This window comes from Pyricularia grisea (genome assembly GCF_004355905.1).
Source record: "Pyricularia grisea strain NI907 chromosome Unknown Pyricularia_grisea_NI907_Scaffold_2, whole genome shotgun sequence".
NCBI lineage: Eukaryota > Fungi > Ascomycota > Sordariomycetes > Magnaporthales > Pyriculariaceae > Pyricularia > Pyricularia grisea.
Window position 1 is genome coordinate 475,146 of NW_022156717.1, and position 21,452 is coordinate 496,597.

The window sequence follows — 21,452 nt, forward strand, 5'->3', positions numbered from 1 at the left end:
GGGGGGGGGAATGTATCGTATTGTCTATATGGACGAGGCAGCTATGTTAACTGTGACGTGGGATTATGCAAGATAAGTAGACGATGACATTCGGGACCTACCCTTGCGGCTTGGGAAAAGTTTATGCGCTCGTGCCCATTCTCCATAAACTTCACCGGAACCATTTTTGCATATTTACTGACTGTTTCGGCGGTTTCAGACTTCGAATTTGCAGTCTTTCGCGAGCCAATCGGAAAAATGATCCAATAGCTCATTATCAACTGCTCACAAATATACTCGCAGTCGCGTACTTGAGCAGGAGATCGTGCCAGAAGAATGACCATAGTTGTCCCATTGAGTGCCATATGCACCAAAGGAACCCCAGGGCTGCCACCAGCATCGTCGGGTTGATGTCAAGATAGTTCATGACTTGATTGACGAGCAAAAAGGTACGGCTGAACGACATAAATTGGGCTACCCCTAGAAGGGGCATTAGGCCCTTGACGCCGTGGTTGCCCATAGGGAGACTTTGGGGAGTGGAAGTGTTACCAAGGCAGCATTCGTCTGTGGTGCTTGAGGACTTGGGGTTGGGCGAAGACGACAACAATGCCCTGAAAATCCGATTCAAGTCCATCTTTTCAATCTGATTGATCGTAGGAAGGTATTTCGATAAAAGGAGAGAGATGTTATGTAGAGCGTCGAACTTAGCTTGTCTGCTAGGAGTCCAAAAGCATGGCGAGTGATCAAATTCTGCGAGAGAAAGCTTCACCTTTATATGTCGCTTTTACAGTAAGGCCGCAGCGCCTTGACGCGGGAGTGTGTATTCTGGCCTGCTTGCTGCCTACCCAACGGTGCCAGCGGCAGCAACAGGTGCATATGGCAGGCTCAAATTCCAATTCGGTTTTTTACCCGCACTTTGGGGTGAAGTTAACGCTGACTTTTCTGAGGGTACTTTTTGTGACGTGCTCATTCCTATTGGCCTTCACCTCCCAAAGAGCCTAGGGTGATTTGGGGTAGCATTTTGGCACTCGACTGGGTCATTTCTGTGTAGATCTTACAAGATTCCTCGCCCTAGCTTCTTTACGAACGCGGTTTAGGTTGACAGAAGGAGGGCATGCAGTTTCTCAGGGGTGCTGCCGCTTGCTACCTTTGGGCAGTGGGCTGATATGCAACGAATGATACCTTTCAAAGGAATCCAACCCTTGCACAGTCGTTGGCGAACCATGCCAAGGAAAGGCAACCACCAACGACCTAAGCTGGTCTGGGCGGCTCCAGGATCAGGTCTTGGCTCTCGCGGCTGATTAGGTTTGAGCAATTTCAGGGTGATACCGGACGTGTTCCTAAGTGATCGTCCGGCTTCGCCGAAATTATACTGCCATTTCTGTCTTTTTTCCATGCAGAGAGTGCGAGCCAAGCACGAAATTGCCACCGTTAATATCATCCCTGAACTCTTGGCCGCAGTCCTTCCGGGCGTTGGCTCGCATAGCAGTACAGTTTTTGGTTGCCAGATCTCGTCGCCATCTTGTCTGCGACGATTTTCACGTGGAGTTTGTTTTATATTTGCGAGAATATTATTTCGAGCTTCTTTAGAAGTTGGTGCAGTTGTTCATCCGAGACCATGCTATCCTTACATGATAACCAACGAGCCGAAATGGGACATGATTGGCCAGGATCGTAAAGACTTTATGTTTGCACCAGAGGCGCCTGCCGCCGCCCTGGTTACCCATCCTTTCTCTCGGGATTCACGTCGGAAAGGAATATTGAAGCGTGTCAGCGATAGGGATTGTGCCTTAAGCAGAAGCAGAAACCGTAATCAACTTGTACGTTTAGTGGGCATTCTTCAGCTTCTGCGCATTGATGGCCGGGTCTGGCCATGTCCTACGGAATCGTAAAAGAATATCCTCCACGGTGGGCGGGACAGATGGCTTGGACATTAGCCACGGCTAGTGGTCCTATTATGCGGAAAAGTCTGCCAACCCAGATTTGGCAGTACAGTGTCTTATGTAAAGCTTGCAGTTACAGCACGGGAAGCATAAAGATTATTTGCAAGGTGTAAGCGAGGTGCCCAGACGATGTTGTGATCGCTGTTTGCCGGGTATGGTAGATATGTTAAACATTTGTTACAAAGAATTTCTCAGGCTAACTTTCCGTTTTTATGAGGGCAAACTTAGCCGCAGGCAGCTCTAGGTTTTCTCACAATTTAATTATGACTCTCTTTTCCTTTTGTCTATTAGAAAATGGAGGTTGGCAAACATCAAATCGCGGTTACCAGCGGCTATTTATTTTGGCTCCAGTTTCACCGGCCGGGAGCGCTCGTTCTCATCACTAGAGAATTCGTCGTCCGATAATCCGTGATTTCCCCATTTACCAGCAGGAAATGCGCATTTTCCTTGAGAGGAATTGTCCCAGGGATTAGAGGCCAACTCGGAATGTTGTAAGATATTCGGGCGGCGCTTCCTCTGGGTGGTCGGGACCCTGACCTTATGCTTTGCTGGCACTGTACGATTGGCGACAACTGCCCGGATACCTGGTCTCCAGGAGTTGTGTGGAACTTTCGTAGTGTTGTTCCCGGACCTATTATCGAGTTTGTCAGGGTTCGGATGTGTCGTCTGGTCATATGAGACAAGTTTGGACGATAAACAGGGAGTTTTTGCCGTAGATGTTCCATATTCGGCTGAGCTGAAAATGTTGGATGCAGTTCCCTGGCGAGTTGTTAATGTATTGTTATCAAGCTGCGATTGGGAAAAACTTACTTCAAGCAATCCATTCGGCTTGAGAAAGTCTGCTCGCAAAGTATGTGAAGTCTAATTCAAGTGCGCCGAAACTGCATGGTTCGGTACGCCATTATAATTGTCGCCCTTCTCGATGGCATGCTGCTTCCGTAGAGCTACAGCTTTATCTAAAAATTCAACCGAAACCTTGGGCAATATTATGTCGGCCGCTTTATCAAGATCATTTGGGCTGAGTTGATCAAGCAGCATGGTTGGGACGATTTGAATGGTTATCTGCACGGAAGGTCCTTGCAGTCCTAGCCCTAAGGCTCCGGTTGCGGATTTCTTTCCATCGCGGCTTTCAAGAGTTGCAGGTTCTGGCAGCTGAAAGGGTAATTTCGCAGGGTCAAGAGCAAGCAGGCCCGAGGTGCCGTAAGCCAACTTCGGTAGGCGTGGGAGATGCTGCAGCTCGAAAAGCCGCGAGATGTTGTTGCTGTGAAAATATCTGCTGGATTCGGTAAAGAGGTGTGCCTAACGACAGCGAACACGGCCCGATACATCGAAATAATGCGCGCTGGTCGCTTGGCGCTCGAAGAGTGTTCGCGCCACAGCAAAAAAACCATGGCTGAAGGCGGTGACCCGGCCGCCCATTTACTGAACCAAAGGGATCCTCGCGTAGCCCTTTTTGGCCTTTAGTCCTCTCGAAATCTTATAGGTTTTATCTACAACGATGAAGAGGACGTCTGGCAAAATTTGGAGACGGTGGGTGGGTCGCGGTTTGTTGGCCAGTAACTACCAGTGCGTGTGCTCTGCTTAGACTGCCGTCTACCAGTACACCACGGCTAGCAACGAACACGCGCCGGGAGAAGTTATGCGGCCAGCCAAAAAGGCATGTATTCCCTGCATAGCACAGTGCCACCAACTGCAAACTATGTCAGACCTAGCAAAAGGTTTCATTAAATCATCATCGACCACTGCGAGCTGACGGTTGTTTTTACGTTTTCGACCTCGTAGTAGTCGCAACGACCATCACCATACACATAATGCAGACCACTTGTGACTGCCTTCGTCAACCCTGCGACCTGCAGCCTAATTGCAACATCGCAATCGCAAATAGAATTTCCGAGCTGCATACCACGAATTTGTCGACCAAAATATTCAGAGCTAAGGCGTCGAGCTTAGTAAGATGTTTATAGTTTATAGTTGCTTTGCAACAATATTGCTGCGTAAGAAGATACAGGAGCTTGTCGGCTCTAGATATCCACAGATTTGGCATTTGACATGTCACGGACAATATTCCCGCTCGTTTAATCTTTGTTTCTCCTTTTTTGCGTCCTCATGCCAAGCAAAATTACTTAAAGGCATTTTTAAAGTTTAATGTGTTCCATTTTTTAATTCCATTTAACGATTGCCAACAAACTTACTGCAAGCAATTTTGATGCGATGGATGATATCCAGCTTGTTGGTGATCTCTTTTCTAGGCAGACTTTCCTGCTAACCAAAAAGATGGCAGGGCTGTAAAGCGCCCATCATGAACCTAATGTTGAGTCCCGAAAGAATGTTTAGGCCAAGTACCCACCCTCCCCGACGTCCCCCTAAATGCCAGCGAACCATATTATAAATCTTCAAACAATGGTAAAACTTTGTCTCATTCTATTGACTATCGGAGACTTAGCTTTTTCCGAACCGTTGATTTCCAATTTTTAGCCTTCTTAGCAGCGAGGAGAAGCTTTGAAAATTCCTTGTATTCGGGTTTAGCGACCAACGATAGCGCTAATTCCATTTTAGCACCCGTTTCCAAAAACAGCTGTACCATGGCTTTAGATTTACAAAAAACGGCATACCACAACGGTGTCCGGCCATCACTGTTTTTCACATTCACTTTCGCCTTTGCTTTCAAAAGCAGCCGCACAATGGATTCGGACCGATTTTTTGCGGCAATCGATAGTGGTGTATCGCCACGGTGGTCTTTCCAGTTCATTTGGGCCCTCGATTTCAAAAGCAGCCGTATAACGGCTTCGCGTTTAGCTCGAACTGCGTGCCATAGCGCCGTTCGGCCATGACGGTCTTTTGAATTTACTTTCGCCTTCGTTTTTAAGAGTAACCGCACCACAGCTTCAGAATTATGAATCGTGGCAAGCATTAGCGGTGTTTTGCCTTTTTTGGTTTTAGAATTTGTTTTCGCCTTTGCTTCCAACAGCAGTTCGACAACGGATTCGGATCCACGCTCAGCGGTAAGCGATAGCGGTGTTCGGCCGTTGGCTTCATTGTCTACCAAATTCACGTGGGCCCTCGATTTCAAAAGCAGCCGCACCAGGGCTTCGGATCCGGAGTCGACGGCATAAAATAGTGGTGTCCACCCTATTTTGTCTTTCCAGTTGATTATGGAATGCTCACTAAGGAGCCTATCGTCCTTCCGGATGTCGAACCGCAAATTAACGTCCGTACCAGCCTTCAAAGCCTTTTCCGCAACCGACCTTTTCCCAGTTGCAGCTGCCCAGATCAGTGCCATAGGCCTGTCGCTTTTCGAGTCTTGTCGGTACAGCTCTCTAATTGCCAAATCACTAAAGTGCCGGCTGGTTTGTGCGAAAGCAGCAAGGTCGTGCTGAGACATAAACTCTGCTATTTCAAATTTAGACTCGTTGGGGAGCGACGCTAAACCATGTTTGGGCCCGTTGGGGAGCGATACTACACCATGCTTGAGCTCGCTGGGGATTGAGGATAATATTCCTTCATCCAAGCCAAAGCCCTTGTGCCACTTTTCGATGATTCGTTGGATAGTCTTGCCTGTAGTAGTAGTAGTAGTAGTAGTAGTATTAGTTAACGCCGGGCTCGGCCCGGCTTGTTAGCCGGCCGTTAGCAACCTCCCGAGGGGTATTTCGGCGCGCGTTCTATCTTCTTTATTTACACAGGGGGAAAACAAGGAGGGCAGAGGCGGATCGTGCCTGACCGGGTTCGGGCCCGGTCCTGCTTAGGGGGTTAGTTCACTGACGCGACCCCGTGCCTAAGGTGTACGGAGGGTTCGTCTGACGGCTTGTGCCGTGAGGTGTGGGTGAAAAGGCAATAAATCTATTCCTCGTTAAAGTTCGAGTCGCTTACGATCGGTGTCCCTAGGCGTAAAGTGCGTTTGTGGCGCGCGGGGCGCTGGCGGGCCGCTCTGGGGCGGGCGCTGAAATAGTTGGTGGCTATCGAAAACGCCTTAAAGCTTTTCGGTTGCCCGAGGCTTGTCTGGAAGAATTTGCGGCGTTGGGCGCGGTTTGGCGGCCCGACCGGCCGGTCGTTGTCAGGCCACGGCCAGTTTCTCCACACCGCCCGCGAAAAGCGGTAATGCACCGGGTGTTCAGGGGAGGTCCGTTTCCAGCACCAGGCACACGAGGTGTTTGCATCCTGGTGGTTAAAACGGTTATAATAGGCTTTGAAATCGCCGTGGCCGGTCCTTATGGCCAAATAATGGCCCAGTAGGGGTTTTGGCAAACGCAGTTTTTCGGGCTCCTTTTTTGGTGTGTATTGGAATTTCCATTCCCTATATACGGGGGACCGTTCACAGAGTTTTTTACGCTACCAGTTTTTTTTTATATTCGAAAGAATGGCTCTAAAGACCGTACCGGCACCGTTATACGTGGTTTGCTAAACTTTCGGGTCTGGGTCCGGCGGTCCGGCGGAGCCGGTTTTGGCCAGTTCGTCAGCCCGGTCGTTTCCCGGGATTCCCTAATGCCCAGGGCACCAACGGACCCGAACCTCGGTACCTTGTTTTCGAAATAAATCGACAAAATTATGAAATTCCAAAAAGGCCTATTGGGACGAACGCGGCGCGTCGCCTTTAAGACCCCAAATAACCGAGGTGTTATCCATACCAATTTAAATCCGGGCGCCTGGTTGGGCCCTGGCTGCCGCCTGTAGCCCTTTTAAGGCGTTAATCGCCTCGGCGTCGAAAACGTGGCTTTCCGGCGTAATAGATGCGGAGCCTGCGGCAAATTCCAGGCCCGCCTTAAAAACGGCCCATCCGTACCCTATTTGGACGCAGTTATTTTCGTGTTTTTCCGAACCGTCCGTATATACCACGATATCGTCAGGTGATACCATGTCCAGCCATTCCATAAAACGGCGGGCCGCTTCCTTTTTTGGGACTCCTCCGGTGGGGTTAGTGCGAGAATCCGGGGCATTGCAAGGTGCGCGCAACTCTAATCTCCGGATCCGCGGGAGAAGTTGTGCAGCCGTTTGCAGGGTCGTGGCCGAATGGCCCGAGTTGCAGGCACGAGGTGTTTCACGCAGGCGGCTGACAAGGGGGTGCCCCTTGTCCGCGAGCCTTAGTCGGGCGCCGTATTTTAGGCGGGTGTAGGCCAGCGCGACGCGGGCCGAGGGTAATCCTGCGTCCCTGAGAACAGTGGACGAGGGGGTGGTTTTATACGCCGGGAAGATTGCCCGTACCGCTAAAACCAGCGGTTTGTTCAGTGCTTTGAGGAGTCCTTTTTGCTTATGCGTTGGGTTGTACCATGCTTCGGCTGCGTAGGTGGCCGATGAACCCACGCATGCCACCGCTATTTTGCGAAGTGCAGCCGCAGGCGGTCCGTATTTTACTGCCCCAAAACTTTTGAGGTGAGCAGCGACCGCCATTGTTTTGGCAGCCCTTTCGGCCACGTGGCGGCGCCCGTTTAACCGTCGGCTGAACCAAAAGCCAAACCAACGTATGCCCGGGTAACGCTCGGCCCCGGAGGCGCTTTATCCGCGTCGACCGCCCGGTAATTGGACCGGGGTAACCGTTTTACCATTAATCCGGATTTCCGGGTTGCGACCGTGCCTTTTCTTAGTGATATGGATCACCTTTGTCTTTTCCGCTGCAAAATGGATTTTCTCTTCCGCCGCAATTTCGTGCATATCCCGGAGTTTATTTTCCAGCCAACGTACGTTCTCTTCCAACGAGGGTGACGATTTCCATGTAAGCACGTCGTTTGCGTATGCCAGCCGCCACTTCGCACCGTTTTTGACGAGGTACGCCAAATATAGCATATATAGGATCGGGGAAAGGGGAGACCTTTGCGGGGTGCCGCACCCAAGCCGCCTAAAGCCCGTGGTCGTACCCTCCAGCCGGACTTGGGCCTGGCGGCCGTTTAAAAAGTTAATTACGAACCTAAGGAGCATTTTACTAAACCCGAGGCTCCGCATTTTCCGTATTAATCGCCCATGGAGGAGGGCGTCGAAGGCGCCTTGGACGTCGCATGCGACAAGGGTAACTTCCTCCCCGCGAGCTAAAGCCTGCTCGATATCGTGGGCGAGGGCACAAACCAGATCCGTCGCCGATCGCTTGGGTAGGGCACCGCCGTGGGTGCAGCTAAGGAGCCCGTTATCGTGTATGGCCCAAGCTATCCGGCGTGTAACGAGCCTTTCGAGGCCTTTTCCAATGCAGGAAAGGAGGGCTATAGGCCGCCAGGATCGAACGCTGCTCCGGTCTTTCTTCCCCGTTTTCGGTAGCATCGCGACCTCGGCCTTCTTCCAAGGCGCTGGGAAATGTCCGAGTTCCAGGCAACGTTGGTAGAGCCTGCGCACCGGCTCGGCCAACGAAGCCCATCCGGCTTTTAGTAACCGGACGGTCGTTCCGTCGATGCCCGGGGACGTGCTCGTAACCCCAATGCAGGAGCGTTCCGCCTTTTTCGTATTTACCTGGGTGTCCCAAGGGATTTTAGCCTCGTCCGCCGACCAGGCCTCCAAGGGGTTTCCCTACAGGTTATCCTCCGCCGAAAATCGGCCAAGCACCTCCCGCTGCAATGCTTCCGCTTTTGCTAAAAGCTCGCTCATTTGCTCGCCGTTAATAACCAGCGGCGGGGACCGGAGGCGTGGTCCGGCTTCCAGCCAGCCTACTATGTTCCACAAATCCTTATCGTCGCGCAATTGGTTAATCCGGTACCTCCAATAATCCCGTTTCGCGGCCCGTACCCCTTTCGTATAAGCTTTCTCCTCGGCAAAGGCGTTTGCCCTATTTACAACGCTCCGTTTAACCCGTTGGAATTCGACCCAAAGCCGTTGGCAGTTTTCGGTCCACTAAAGAGCCGAGCTGCCCTTTTTTCCCGCCGGCGTACCCACGATCCACGTTATTTACTCCCATAAAATTGTAAATTTAGCTACCCACGCGTCCAATACGTAGCTATCGGCCGCGGATCCCGGGTCCGGTATATCTTGCATGCCAAAAACAAATAGTTCCGCGAACTTTGGTAGCCGGTCGTCCCTAACTGAGACGTTAACCGCCTCCGGGCGGGGGGCGCCGCGCGTCCGCAGCGTGGTATAAAGAGATTCGTGGTCGGAGCCTGTGTAAAGACTGCTATTAACCATAATTACCGTGCTGGGGAGGTTGGAAAAAACCATATCCAGTAAACCCCCGTCGCGGTGGGTGGGTACGCCGATATTTCCTGTAAAATGTATGCCCTGGGCTTGCGCCCATACCGTTAGTTAATCCCCTCCGCGTGCGTCTGTGCGGCCTGGCTGGTATGCAGCAGCCGCTACGTTAAAATCGCCGCCTATTACCGTGGGTCCATTTGGCACGGTATTGCATACCATTTCCAGCGCGGCCTCAATACCCGGAGCCCTATATACATTAATAAACAATATTCCGTTAATTTCGAGCCAAAGTACGTCCCGCGTATTTTGGCCCTGCGGTAACCGTCGTTGTGCGGCCCCTAGGGCTGCCCCCTTTTTGACGTAGGTGAGCACCCGGGGCCGGAACCCAGTTATGGCTTCGTAAATGTTCGCGTGCCATTCGTCCACTGGCGCAAAAACATTATAGCCCGGGTGCGTTTGTGTAGTCGTTTTTAGCCCGTACCATGGCTCTTGGACGTTAACCAGGTCCACTTCTCTTTGGTGGCATAACTCTAACAGGCTTAAATGCATACCCATCCTTTTGCCTACGTTGGCCCAAATTACGTCGAGGCGTTCCCGCTGCATGTTACCGAGCGAATATTTCGTCATATTAATCGATGGGTTGCTTCCAAGTTTATCACATTAGCGGGGCAAGGTTCGGTAACCGCTGCGTCCTCCTCCATTTCGGCTGCCCAAACGATTTCTTCGTGCACGCGTTCCTGTTCGGCCTGCAGGAAGTTGCGGATGTCCGCCCCTGCCGCCTCGCATGGCCGCGCTCTTTTGTTTGAGATGCTCGATCGGGAGCTCGAGGTTTGCGAATGCTGCGATGAGGTGCTTAGGACCGGGATTGCAGGTGCTGGTTCTCGGCGGGCCGCCTTAGCCCGGTCGTTAATAATCGCGGCACGGTTGGCACGTCCGATTTTGCGGATCCCCTTTAATTTACGCTGTGAAGGTCGTTCAAGCTTCCCATTTACCACCAAAGGTCGGGCAGGGCAGTTCTTATGTCCGGATGGGAAATGGCCGTGGCAGTTAACGCATTTGGGGGCTGCTTTGCACGGCTCTTCCTTTGTCGTATGTTTTGCTTCACCATATATGCCGCAACGCGCTTGCCGTACGCAGCGACGTATTTCGCAATATCCCTGGCAGCCATCGTGGTGGTGTGTAATTTTGCGTGACTTTTCAACCTTCCGCGCACGTTTCGACACTCCAAAAAGCTGAAAAGGCTTTACGGGTTGAAGGAAAGACATTATCCACGTGCCCTCAGCCGTATGCGGGTCGTATCCATGCTTGGAAATGTACCAATTAACTGGCTGTTGGCCTACTGCCACGGTAATCTCCTCCTGGATTACATTATGTACGTCCTTTCTTCCGTCCAGGCAATTGAGCGTTCGGGGCACTCCAGAGACGGCGTATGTGTGCCAGGTTGTCGGGACAGTAACTTCCCGCGCGTTTAATGCGTCCATAATGGCCTTAACTGCGTTGGGGTTGAGGAGTTTTTGCCGTGTTTCCTCAAAGGCCACCGTAACACCCCAGCCCGTGGGGGTACGTTTGGCGTTTGGGATTTCACTGTGTGGCACCGAGACCAATTCGGCCAATTTGGTGGTTACCGCGTATAATTCCCTCGTTACCATCCGCAATTTGTCATTTACGCGGATCAGGATCCGGTTGGCCGGCTATTCTGTCAAACGTTTCGGGGCTTGGGGGCGGTCCCGGCCCGATTGGGAGGGAGCTGCGGAGCTGTCAGGTGCATTGCCGGGCGTCGTACGTATCGGGTACGAACGCGTGGCCGGGGTTAAAATTCGCGTTGGGGCCGCCGCTGGTGGCGTGGCGGCTCGCTCGGCCCATGTGACCGATTTATTAGTGGGCGTGCCTTTGTTTTTGGAGGCCGACGACGCCGTGCCCGTCCTTGTAATTAAGATACTGCGCCTTTCGCTGGAACTGGTCGGCGAACGCGACGGGGAGCGCGAACGCTTTTTTTCAGGGAGGGTGCGACTGAGGAACCAGCCGCTGATTACATCATCAAGTTCGAGAACAATTCTCCTAAGCGCGGCGTCCTCCGGGGCCTGTAAGCTTTCGAGCTTGGCTGCAAAAACCTTTTCGAGCCAGCTGCCGACTGTTTCCACGTTTTCCAGCTCCTGCTGCAGTGTTTTGATGGCCAGGGCCGGGAGGCTGGAGTACCTTCCGCGGCCGGCCGGCTCAGGCGCATTAGCGGTGCGCGTGTCGAGAGATACGTGTTCCGATTCGGCCTGGCCCGGCGGCAAAGCCTGCGGCGTGCTCTGCGGGCGCGCGCGGCGGTTTGAGACCTCTGGTGAGGCCATGACGACCGGCGCCCGGAGGGCGAAAATTCTTCAGCTGTTAAGCTTATTGGTGTGTTTGGGTGTGAATCGCTAACAAAGGTGGGTCTGACCTATGAATGGTGGAGGATGCTTGATAGTCTTGCCTGATTCCTCCTTGTACCAGGCTCCAGAGTTTTGCTTGTCATGTGATGGAAACCTTTCCTTCCGAGCCAAGATGAAATTACCCTGATGAAGATACGCCCATATGTACTTATAGAAGTCGCGAGGATGATAGTGGTATGTATAATCGCCAGATTTGCCAGAAATATCCCCGTGTTTTTGGTGGGCTTGCTCGAGAAATTCAAGGGCACGATCCATGATGATAGCGCAATTTAACCATCGAGCCTGGGAATTAGCTTTTCGATAGGGCGTGTCGCGTATCCACTGCATTCGAGCTTCGTATTTTTGGTTATTCTCACCCTTATTTTGATTTGTCTCCTTATCGCCTTTGTCTTTGTGAACCTTTGCGAGACGTTTTTCCAAGTGTTTCTTTTTAGATGGTAAATCCCATTTGTAAAGATGTTTTATGATATTATATACCGTGTTTGCCGCCGATTCGGCCTCGGGAAGCCGAATAAAGTAATCGTCACGTTTTATTATAGGTGGTCCAGAGGGGTTGTCCGGAGGAGGCCTAGTCAAGCACAGGACTCGATGTGCAACAGTTAGATTAATTGGACAGGACATGAGAAACTGAAAGATTTTTTATCTCCAGAGTTGTGGATAGGCCATTGATTTTGGAGTGATAAAGGTTGATACGTTTGGGTGACTGTGCTTTTTTAAACGTCGTGTTTTGGGTTAAGCATAATTGTTTAAATGATTCTGTTCCCTCCTTGTTTTGTTCTTTTCCAGAGTTTGGGAGAGAACATTAATCAACCTTGGACCGGAATAGTACCAGGTTGGTGACAATTATTTTACCAATTTATTTGGGGTGAACTTTGGTGCTTAGCCCATTTATAAAAAATGGGCTTTAGTGGTCCGTTGTCAAAATGTGACCCAGATCTGGTACTCCAAGACCATTTTGGATAAAAACGGAGCAAATATGCGAATTTTGTTTGGATTGCCTATGCAGTACCAGCACGACAAAATAATGTGAACCAAAGACAAAAAAGCCCTAGCACTACAAATTATTATATATACGATTCACCCTATTAAATGGCTTTTGGGTTAGGTCCCAGTATATACTTAGGGATTGGCAATACCAATAAGGCAGGAGTTGGGAATGAGAGGAGAGGTAGGCGATAATTTTGACCGTTATAGTAAATACAGGTAAATATAGGGGAGGGAAGGGAAGGGAAGGGAGCTTTTCCGTCCTACGCGTACAACGTATCGCTTCAGGCATGTTCGATAGGCTGAGTCTGCCAATGGGTGGGGTGTTCCTGTACCTATTCGTCCACGCCTAGTTAGGTTCCGCGAAAAAAGGTCCAAATATGGTCTTTGGTGATTTTTGTGATAACAACCTTGTTGCTTCTGGTTAATATTGGTGATGTGTAAAAACAACCCATTCGGCAGTTTTACAGGGATGTAAGGTGCATTTTACACAACTCCTGACCAATGGGCGAACCTATTAGTTTTCAGATGAACCACATCCGCGGTTGCAGAATCGAATTGTGACATCGGTGGCCGACCTAGTGTGGAGCAAACAGCCGACTTTTGAATGAAGAATGTACGTCCTACATTTTGTCCTTTCCTTTTTCGTAAGCGGTTTAGGCATAACGCCTAGTGTTTTGGCCCCATTATCTTTTTGCAATAATCCCCGTTACGTCGAAGAAAGGTGGGAACGCGAGGATCGCAATGTTTTTTTGTTGGTCCCAAGCCTTTCGGTCCTTATTACCAATTTTGCAACGTTTAATCCCCCTGCGGCGAAGTAGCATTTAGACGGATATTAGCCACAATTCCACTTTTTCGAATCATATTACCAACACTTTTTTTCCTGCCCAATACGGTAACTGCTTCGGCGTTACCGTATGAGATTTGTACTGCGTTACCAATTTCACGCCAAACCCGAGGTTCTAAGCCGAATGCTTATCGCCGGCATTAAGATAGCACCAGCTTAACCTTATGACGGAGATAAAAAGACGTCCAGGGTTGCGATTTTACAACATCACTCGCTGCAGCTATTTACATCACATCACCAACATCTTGTCCCTGTTCTGGTCACGTATGAGCAAAAATTTGCATTCAATCGTTAACATGCGTAGCACATGGAGAGGTTGCAATGTGACGCCCCAGCATTCCGCTAACGGTAAATTCCTGGGGCTGTAAATCCCATATGGTGCTGAACGCGTACACGTTCCGCGCAATATGTCAAGGGTTTAGAGAATTATTAAATTCTTTTATCTGCCTTACGGAGCGCATGACGGTCTAGGTCTCTTGAGCTTTTCTGCCTATGGAGAATGTTTTAACGCAAGTAGTCGAGATGATATAAAGGTTACTGATTCCGCAGTCACATATTTCAATTGACCGCACCAACTTCAGTTTTTCCGAAGACTAGAATGAAAAAAAATCTTTATATCAAATCCCTTTGTAGCAAGCAAGCTACAATAATGATCATCCCTAAAACGTTAATCTGTTTCCGAGGCCTGTCGCGCCAATTATTATCGGCTCGCTTTATTAGTACAGTTTAAGCTTAGCAATGTAAGCGGCTAAGATACGCCAATTTCGAAATAATTGAATATTTTAATCGAATTTACCTTTCTCCTACACAGCGAATCTTTTCCGTTAGCAAATTTACATTTGTTTAACAGCTAGCCTACTTTACCCTTCTTAAGAAGCACCATTTTGTTAGCGTGTTTTATGAGAATTTTCAGGCTTATTACTCCTGGCACAAAGGGCTCGGTGTTTCGCCGACGCGTTTCTATAAGAAGATTGTCCGCCACCGCCGCGGTGGTTGGTGTTTTAAAACGAACCAATTGCTTAATACGGTCCTCTTGTCGCTGGGATTCGACGTTATATTGGCAGGTTCGCGAGTCTTTGAGCCCTGCAACGGCAGATTCGGCGGACTTGTGCATTGTGTTAATATTATTAAAATCGGTGGCGTATACTATTTGCTCGATGTGGGCTTTGGTGGATACGGTTTACCCAAGCTTGTACCATTGCTCGAGGGAACGGGAGGTATTAAACCGAACGGTCTACAGCATATAGGACCTTAAACGGAGATGCGAGTAGTAAAACAGGCGATTGCATAGCAGGTCGATTAAACTAGGCGGCTATGGGTATATTAGTTCCGACGTGGCCCTGGTGAGGAGTGGCAGCCAATATGCTGTTTCAATTCGGATTTTGAGTTCCTGCCCGAGGATATCGAGATATTAAACACGCATGGTATAAGCCGTACATGTTTCGCATTACGTAAATTGTTGCTTCAGCGATTTACAACATTAAATAAGCCCCTAACTGCACCTGGGAAAACGAATATAAAGGATGTTATGGATGGCGAGTTGGACGGCTTTATTGTGCTATATTAGAATAGGTTAAAATGGCGGAGGGAAGGGGATTTAAAACTGAGCCTTGAGTTCCGCACCGAAACGGAACGTGTTGAGGCTATTCGGGTATATTTTGGAATTGTCCTTGACAAAGAGGAGTCGGAGGGAATTAAGGGCACTGCAAGTGAGATTAGGGGTTTTTGGTTTGGAACAGCTTTTGACGATGAGACGATTTAACTATAGCCTATTTTGTGCCTTGCACCCATCATCATGGCCTATTCTGATCCTGCTTTAGCGCGAACTTTCAGAGTCAGTTTTTGTATTCTAGCTCGTGCACTCTAAAGCACTCAAGGAGTTTTTCTCTCAGTTGCACCGTTATGTCATGTGTTTCAAGTCGCTATCAGTTAGGCGTCCCAGTCACTCGCCCGTGAGGGTAAGTGGGCGGAGGTAAGCGAACATCCCCAAATAGGCACAATTACCCGGCTAGCTTCAGCAATACGACCATACCAGTATGCGAAAAGATCCGCCTGTGACCACAGATGCACTATTAGGAGGCCTCCGTAATGAATTATGCCTGCTACAAGGATATATAGTAGGAAGTAATTAACAACAGAGGGAGCTGCAATGTATGGGCACATCAATTACAAGTTGCAGGGATAATTTTGAGGACCAGGGCTCGCCGCCGTAATCTCCTACCCCCAACAGGCCACTGTCTGCGAGGCATCTGAGCCATTTGGTTTTGAGCAGGGAGGTTCAAGCAGGTATGACGAAGAGTCGGTGGTGAAGTTGATGCTGGCCGTCAGGGGTGCGTTTTGTGACGGGCTCGTTCCGATTGGCCTTTACCTCCATAGAGCCTTTGGGGTGACTTCGGCATAGAATTCCGGCACTCAAATGGGGTATTTTGTGTCGATCTGCACCTTACAAGATTCCCCGCCCTAGCCGTTTCCAGGAATGTATAGGTTGACAGGAGGAGGGTATGCAGTCTCTCAGGGGTATTGCCACTTGTTAACTTTGGGCACTGGGATGATATGTAACGAAAGATACTTTTTAAAGCAATCCAACCCTTGCCCAGCCGCGTTGGCGAACCATGCCAAACAAAGGCAACCACCAACGAACAAATCTGGCCTGGGCGGTTCCATGGCCCGGTCTTGGCTCTCGCGGCTGATTGGGCTTTAAAAAGTCCCAGGAGAGGCCGGATGTGTTTCCGGGTGTTTATCCTCAGCCTCCCCATGCAAGCGAGGTTCCCAGGCACTAGGGCTCCTTCCTTTTTTGAGAGCTCCCCAGTATATCTTTGCAGCAGATACAATTCATCACGGAGGCCTCCTTATGAGTGCATCTGCGTTCACTGCCATGTGCCACAGTTAGAATTTAGTGAGGTTGTCAGTGCTAAAAGTTCGAATATTATACCTTTGAAGCACGTTGGAGTTGCGAACTTGCACAGGTCACTGTCTGTGAGGCATCTCATCCATTTTGCGTATGTGATGAGGAGGCTCAAACATGTATGACGAAGATTGGGGGTGAAGCTGATGCTCAAAGGAGGCAGTTCCGCTGGGAGCCCTCGCCCGACTCCGTTGCTTTATACCATTCTGGTATCTGATCGTCGGCGTAATCCCAACTTCGCGGTTTCTCAAACGCATGTAAATCGGATAAAAGGGGCGTTGCACTTGAGAAATTAAGACGCGATGGACGGCTTTCCGGCTCCATTTTGTACAAGTCAAGCCAGGCCCAACGCTGTAATCTTGGACCCACATAGCTGTCCCAATTACAGCTGGCAGTACAGTATTTATAGCGTAAGGCGGGCGACTCGAGCTTGTCCGCCCTAATTGTTAAAAAGGTACCCCTTATGCCCAGATTTTGAATAGTCTGCCTAGCTGGGAACGATGGCCGGGTCTCGCTTGGGAAAGTCCCCGGCTGACGTAGGTTCTGGTTGGAAACACGAAATTAAGCATACTCAATCACGAAATCTGCTCCCGATAGCTATTAAACGGTATTAATTTCCAATGGGATTTCCAATGCACGGTTATCACCAACGCGCCGAAGGTTGTCGATTTTGGCAACGTTCGGAATATCGGCCCATACAATATCCCGATTTGTCCAGCCTTAATAAGAAAGCTCCCTCAAAGTTGAGCCGAATTGATCATCCATAGGTCTCAGTGGGTAAAATTGATCATTGATGAGGGTTTGTCGGGGAAACATTGAGTATGCTTTGTGATTCTAACCATTTCCTCTACGCATCCATTGATGACAAACGATTGAGATGTTGCGCGACTTTGCCTCACAGTCAAGAACACCAAGCCGACATAGTTCGGCAAATGCTCCATTAAACTATGCTAATTCAGTCCCGCGTACTACTATGGTGGTATGGGTAAAAATCTATCCCCCTGTACAGTGTCCGCTGGTGTGGCCTTTGCCGAGTTTGGCGATAGTTTGGAACAAATGGTAATTTAGGTGCTTGGTGCTTCCTGTGAATAGTTAAGTTAATAAAGGCCTGCGTAGACACATACGGTGACAGGATGTGGTTTTTTTCGCCTGATACCAAAGTAGAAAGTGCACATTAATCAGTCTAGTCTCAACAACATGGACCCCACAAGTGCCCTTGCCAAATTACCATAATCCTCTACAAGCTTTTGAAATTCCTCAATCTTCCATAGGGTCTCCACGTTACAGGAAATATAATGCACCACCAACCGCCTCAACCTTTCGGGGACCAGTTTTGCATAACAAAACCGTACCATTGCCATAATATCGTTGAGATTCGTTTCAGGTACTTTGGACTTGACCAAAGTTTGGTGGAGCTTTTGCAGTAATATATCCATTAGTCGACCGATCCTATAGCGATTTGCTAGGACATACATTCGGCCATGGTGAATGAGGGTATTGACGCCCGGCCCGCTTCCTGTATCAAATGTGTCTTTTTTGGTAAAGACGGAAAGGTCTATGCGCTATAACCGTTTAAAGTCATCCCATAGCATTTCTTTGTTTATTCTTTTTTTTATGCCTGTATACGGTATTTCCTCTTTCACAACAGTATCCTCATACCATTGATGGGATTTCTTTTTACAAAGCAGGGGTATCGCCAACAGGCGCAGCTGATACATCGGCGCTGGCTTTTCCTCCACTAGAAGCACTACCACCTCCTTTATCCTGTGAGCTGAACGTCGACGTGCGGGGCCCATCAAAAACCGCCTCGGGGATGTTGGATGCGGCATCTCTGGTCCAGAATTTTGCAACATCTTGTTGCCAGGCTCTCCAGTTTGTGATCCTGGTTAAATTGAGGGTAGTTATGGACACCGCCAGGAGCACGAGCATTTCGACAGTGCTGTGGGGCAGCTTGTGCATCAGCCAGCGATTAATAAAATCGACATTCCTGGAAAGGTCGGCTTCCAGCAGTAGATTGTTAATGGTGATCTCCTTCACGTATCGCTGGACCTCGTAATTCTTTCGCACAGCTGCATTATCTTGGGCATCATTTGGTGGCAACTGCTTTTTTGCCCTTTATACTGCTTTTTAAAACGTTTTTTAAGGGGTTTTCTCCTCCAAAACGTGCTTCGGGTCCGAAAGCAGGAGAAAAAATCTCGGGTTCCTGAGACTGAGAGGGTCATTCGGCCATTTGGGTTGAAGTTTGGATTTGCAGCCTGGTCGAACGACGGGAATAAAAGCTTTGCCATTAAAAACAGGGTCTTCCATTTCCTTTTCGACCTGTTCGGTAGGCAAGCCCAAAGCTTCATTTATGTCATATTCATAAGCCGGTTCGGGGTACCTTAGCATCGCGCCTCGCTCGATACACAAAGATCTCAAGTGCCAAATCTCAGCCGTGAAATTCGCTACAATGTGTTCGCCTTCCTTTTCCTGTTGATCGAAGGTTTTGAAAATTTTTATATCATCTTTATCAACATTATATCTACGAGCCAATATGTCGATATTGCTTGAATCCTTGAGCTGCTTTTCAAAAATCTCCGTGTCTTCGGGGCGGATTTCGAATACCCTGTCATCGTCCAGTTGTTTTTGACGTTGCCGCGCCAGTGCGATGAGATGCTTTAGTGTGAGTATACGGACGATGTGGTTTCGCTCCAATGTGAGATTTTCCAGCTCTTCTTCTTCCAATTTTTTTCTGGCTATGGCTTTTAGGAGCCTAGTGTAAAGTGGATGGAAATCCTGAGCGAGGTTAGCCCTAATGCGCCTAAGTAAGATATTAGAAGGCAGATCCTGCTGTAGTAATAGTAATAGTAGTAATAGTAGTAATAGTAGTAGTAATAGTAGTAGTAATAGTAATAGTAATAGTAGTAATAGTAATAGTAGTAGTAGTAGTAGTAGTAGTAGTAGTAGTAGTAGTTAACGCCGGGCTCGGCCCGGCTTGTTAGCCGGCCGTTAGCAACCTCCCGGGGGTATTTCGGCGCGCGTTCTATCTTCTCTATTTACACAGGGGACGACAGAGAGGGCAGAGGCGGATCGTGCCTGACCGGGTTCGGGCCCGGCCCTGATTAGGGGGTTAGTTCACTGACGCGACCCCGTGCCTAAGGTGCACGGAGGGTTCGTCTGACGGCTTGTGCCGTGAAATATGGGTGAAAAGGCAATAAGTCTATTCCTCGCCCGAATTCGAGTCGCTTACGATCGGTGTTCCTAGGCGTAAAGTGCGCTCGTGGCGCGCGGGGCGCTGGCGGGCCGCTCTGGGGCGGGCGCTGAAGTAGTTGGTGGCTATCGAAAACGCCTTAAAGCTTTTCGGTTGCCCGAAGCTTGTCTGGAAGAATTTCCGGCGTTGGGCGCGGTTTGGCGGCCCGGCCGGCCGGTCGTTATCAGGCCACGGCCAGTTTCTCCACACCGCCCGCGAATAGCGGCAGTGCACCGGGTGCTTAGGGGAGGTCCGTTTCCAGTACCAGGTATACGAGGTGTTTGCATGCTGGTGGACAAAACGGTTATAGTAGGCTTTGAAATCGCCATGGTTGGTCCTCATGGCCAAATAATGGCCCAATAGGGGTCTTGGCAGACCCAATTCCTCGGGCTCCTTTTTCGGTGTATATTGGAATCCCCTATATGCGGGGGACCGTTTATAAAATTCTTTGTACACCAATCTCTCTCTATATTCGAAAAAATGGCTTTAAGGACCGTGCCGGTACCGCTATATATGGTTTGCTAAGCCCTCGGGTCTGGGTCCGGCGGTCCGGCGGAGCCGGCCTTGGCCAGCTCGTTAGCCCGGTCGTTTTCCGGGATTCCCTGGTGCCCAGGGCACCAACGGACTATCTCCTATCTACATTTTCCATCAAATAATCACTCGTTTCAACAATTTGCCCGCAGATGCGTTGGCATTAAGCCAGACTATTTATATCGAACTGCCAATACCACCTAAATATACCAACGTAATTTTGCAGCAGACCTCAATTAACGCAAAAGCTCTAATTAAATACAAAAGCCGAATAAAAAAATCGGTGGCTTACAGTAAGCATTCGCTATTTTTTATAATATAACCAGCTTAAATCGATATGATTAAGGATCGGGGTGGGCAACCATATTGAAAAAAAAACGCAAATCGAATTGATTAATGCACGGAAAGGTAATTGGCTAAGCGGGGTTAAGTGGACCAACAAATAATATGCGGCGGGAGAAAACCAGTGCTTAAATTTAATAAGTCCTACAAATTTCCTGCAAACCACAAGCTAAACCCTCGCGTGTAGCTTTGGTCAGCGCCCTATGTCTTTAGTGTGCGCTAAAACTCTGTTATCCGAGGGCACTAAAGGGCTGACCTTTGGTCGCTTATAGCAACCGTTTCCATCCTACCCTAGCCACCGCCTTCTTTAATAGTCTCAAAAATCTGGTAGATAAGGAAGACGGTCTGAAAACCTTTTGGTTCGTTCCGAAACGTTTCCAGACCATAGTTTAAAATGGAAGGCGTTAAAGCGTAAAGCTATAAATGGCCTACGGCTGGGGGATCGGAACATACCTTTTTACATCATCGTCAAACTGACATTTTTAGGCGCGACGTAATTGGTCGGGTGGGCCTCGGTTACGGACGAAACACGGTCGAACTAATTAAGGATCCGGGGGGGTCAATCCGTTCGACTAAAAACGTGGTTAAACATTTCGAAAAAATGACTTATCCTAATCTTATCGATAAAGGGCTACTTAATTCTTACCATTCCACATAATAACGTCGTTGCAACTCCGTACTACTGTGGTAAAAATGGGGATGGCTCGCCGTTCCCTCATTTGACAGAAAAGATGGATGCGCTGTCGAGATAAAACGGCATTAAATCAGGCCATATTTTGCGGTTGACCATCCTGCTCCCTAATTTACACATTTACCCCTCCAATCACCTGGAATGCCCCCCCCCCNCCCCCCCCCAACGGAGATTGACTCATCCTCACCGGACATAAGCCCAATACGGATATGCCGAATGCTAGATGTTAATTTCGTCTAGCGGCGGGGCTGCCTCGAATGTTGACGGCGGCGTGCGTACTGGTGGCATAAGGGCAGGCATGTCCTTGTCTAGGATAATAGATGGAATATTTGTAGCTGCTGAAACGAGAGTTTCCGTAATCGAGTTGCCACGCGACTGCAATTACACCACGTGGCTAGTTTCGCGGGTTTTGAAAAGTATCACATGTTTGGAATTTGAACTATCCCGAGTTTCCACCTCTGTACAGCCGGTGTGGGTAAATGAGAC

At 49.3% G+C, this 21,452-nt stretch overlaps 3 protein-coding genes across 3 annotated transcripts; all 3 read right to left on the reverse strand.

Moving 5' to 3' along the window:
* Positions 1-256: 256 nt before the first annotated feature.
* On the reverse strand, positions 257-613 carry PgNI_02722 (uncharacterized protein; the record flags this gene model as incomplete). Its single annotated transcript, XM_031122781.1, has 1 exon — positions 257-613. One exon carries the CDS (start codon positions 611-613, stop codon positions 257-259), a length of 357 nt encoding a protein of 118 aa, XP_030983656.1.
* Positions 614-4,350: 3,737 nt separating this feature from the next.
* PgNI_02723 (uncharacterized protein) lies at positions 4,351-12,058 on the reverse strand (the record flags this gene model as incomplete). Its single annotated transcript, XM_031122782.1, has 2 exons — positions 4,351-5,398; positions 11,532-12,058. The coding sequence occupies 2 exons, from the start codon at positions 12,056-12,058 to the stop codon at positions 4,351-4,353; spliced, it is 1,575 nt and encodes a 524-aa protein (XP_030983657.1).
* Positions 12,059-17,402: 5,344 nt separating this feature from the next.
* Positions 17,403-19,002, reverse strand: PgNI_02724 (uncharacterized protein; the record flags this gene model as incomplete). Its single annotated transcript, XM_031122783.1, has 3 exons — positions 17,403-17,735; positions 17,875-18,242; positions 18,699-19,002. Coding segments are annotated over 3 exons (1,005 nt in total), but the record flags the coding sequence as incomplete, so codon positions are not given.
* Between the last annotated feature and the right edge of the window lie 2,450 nt (positions 19,003-21,452).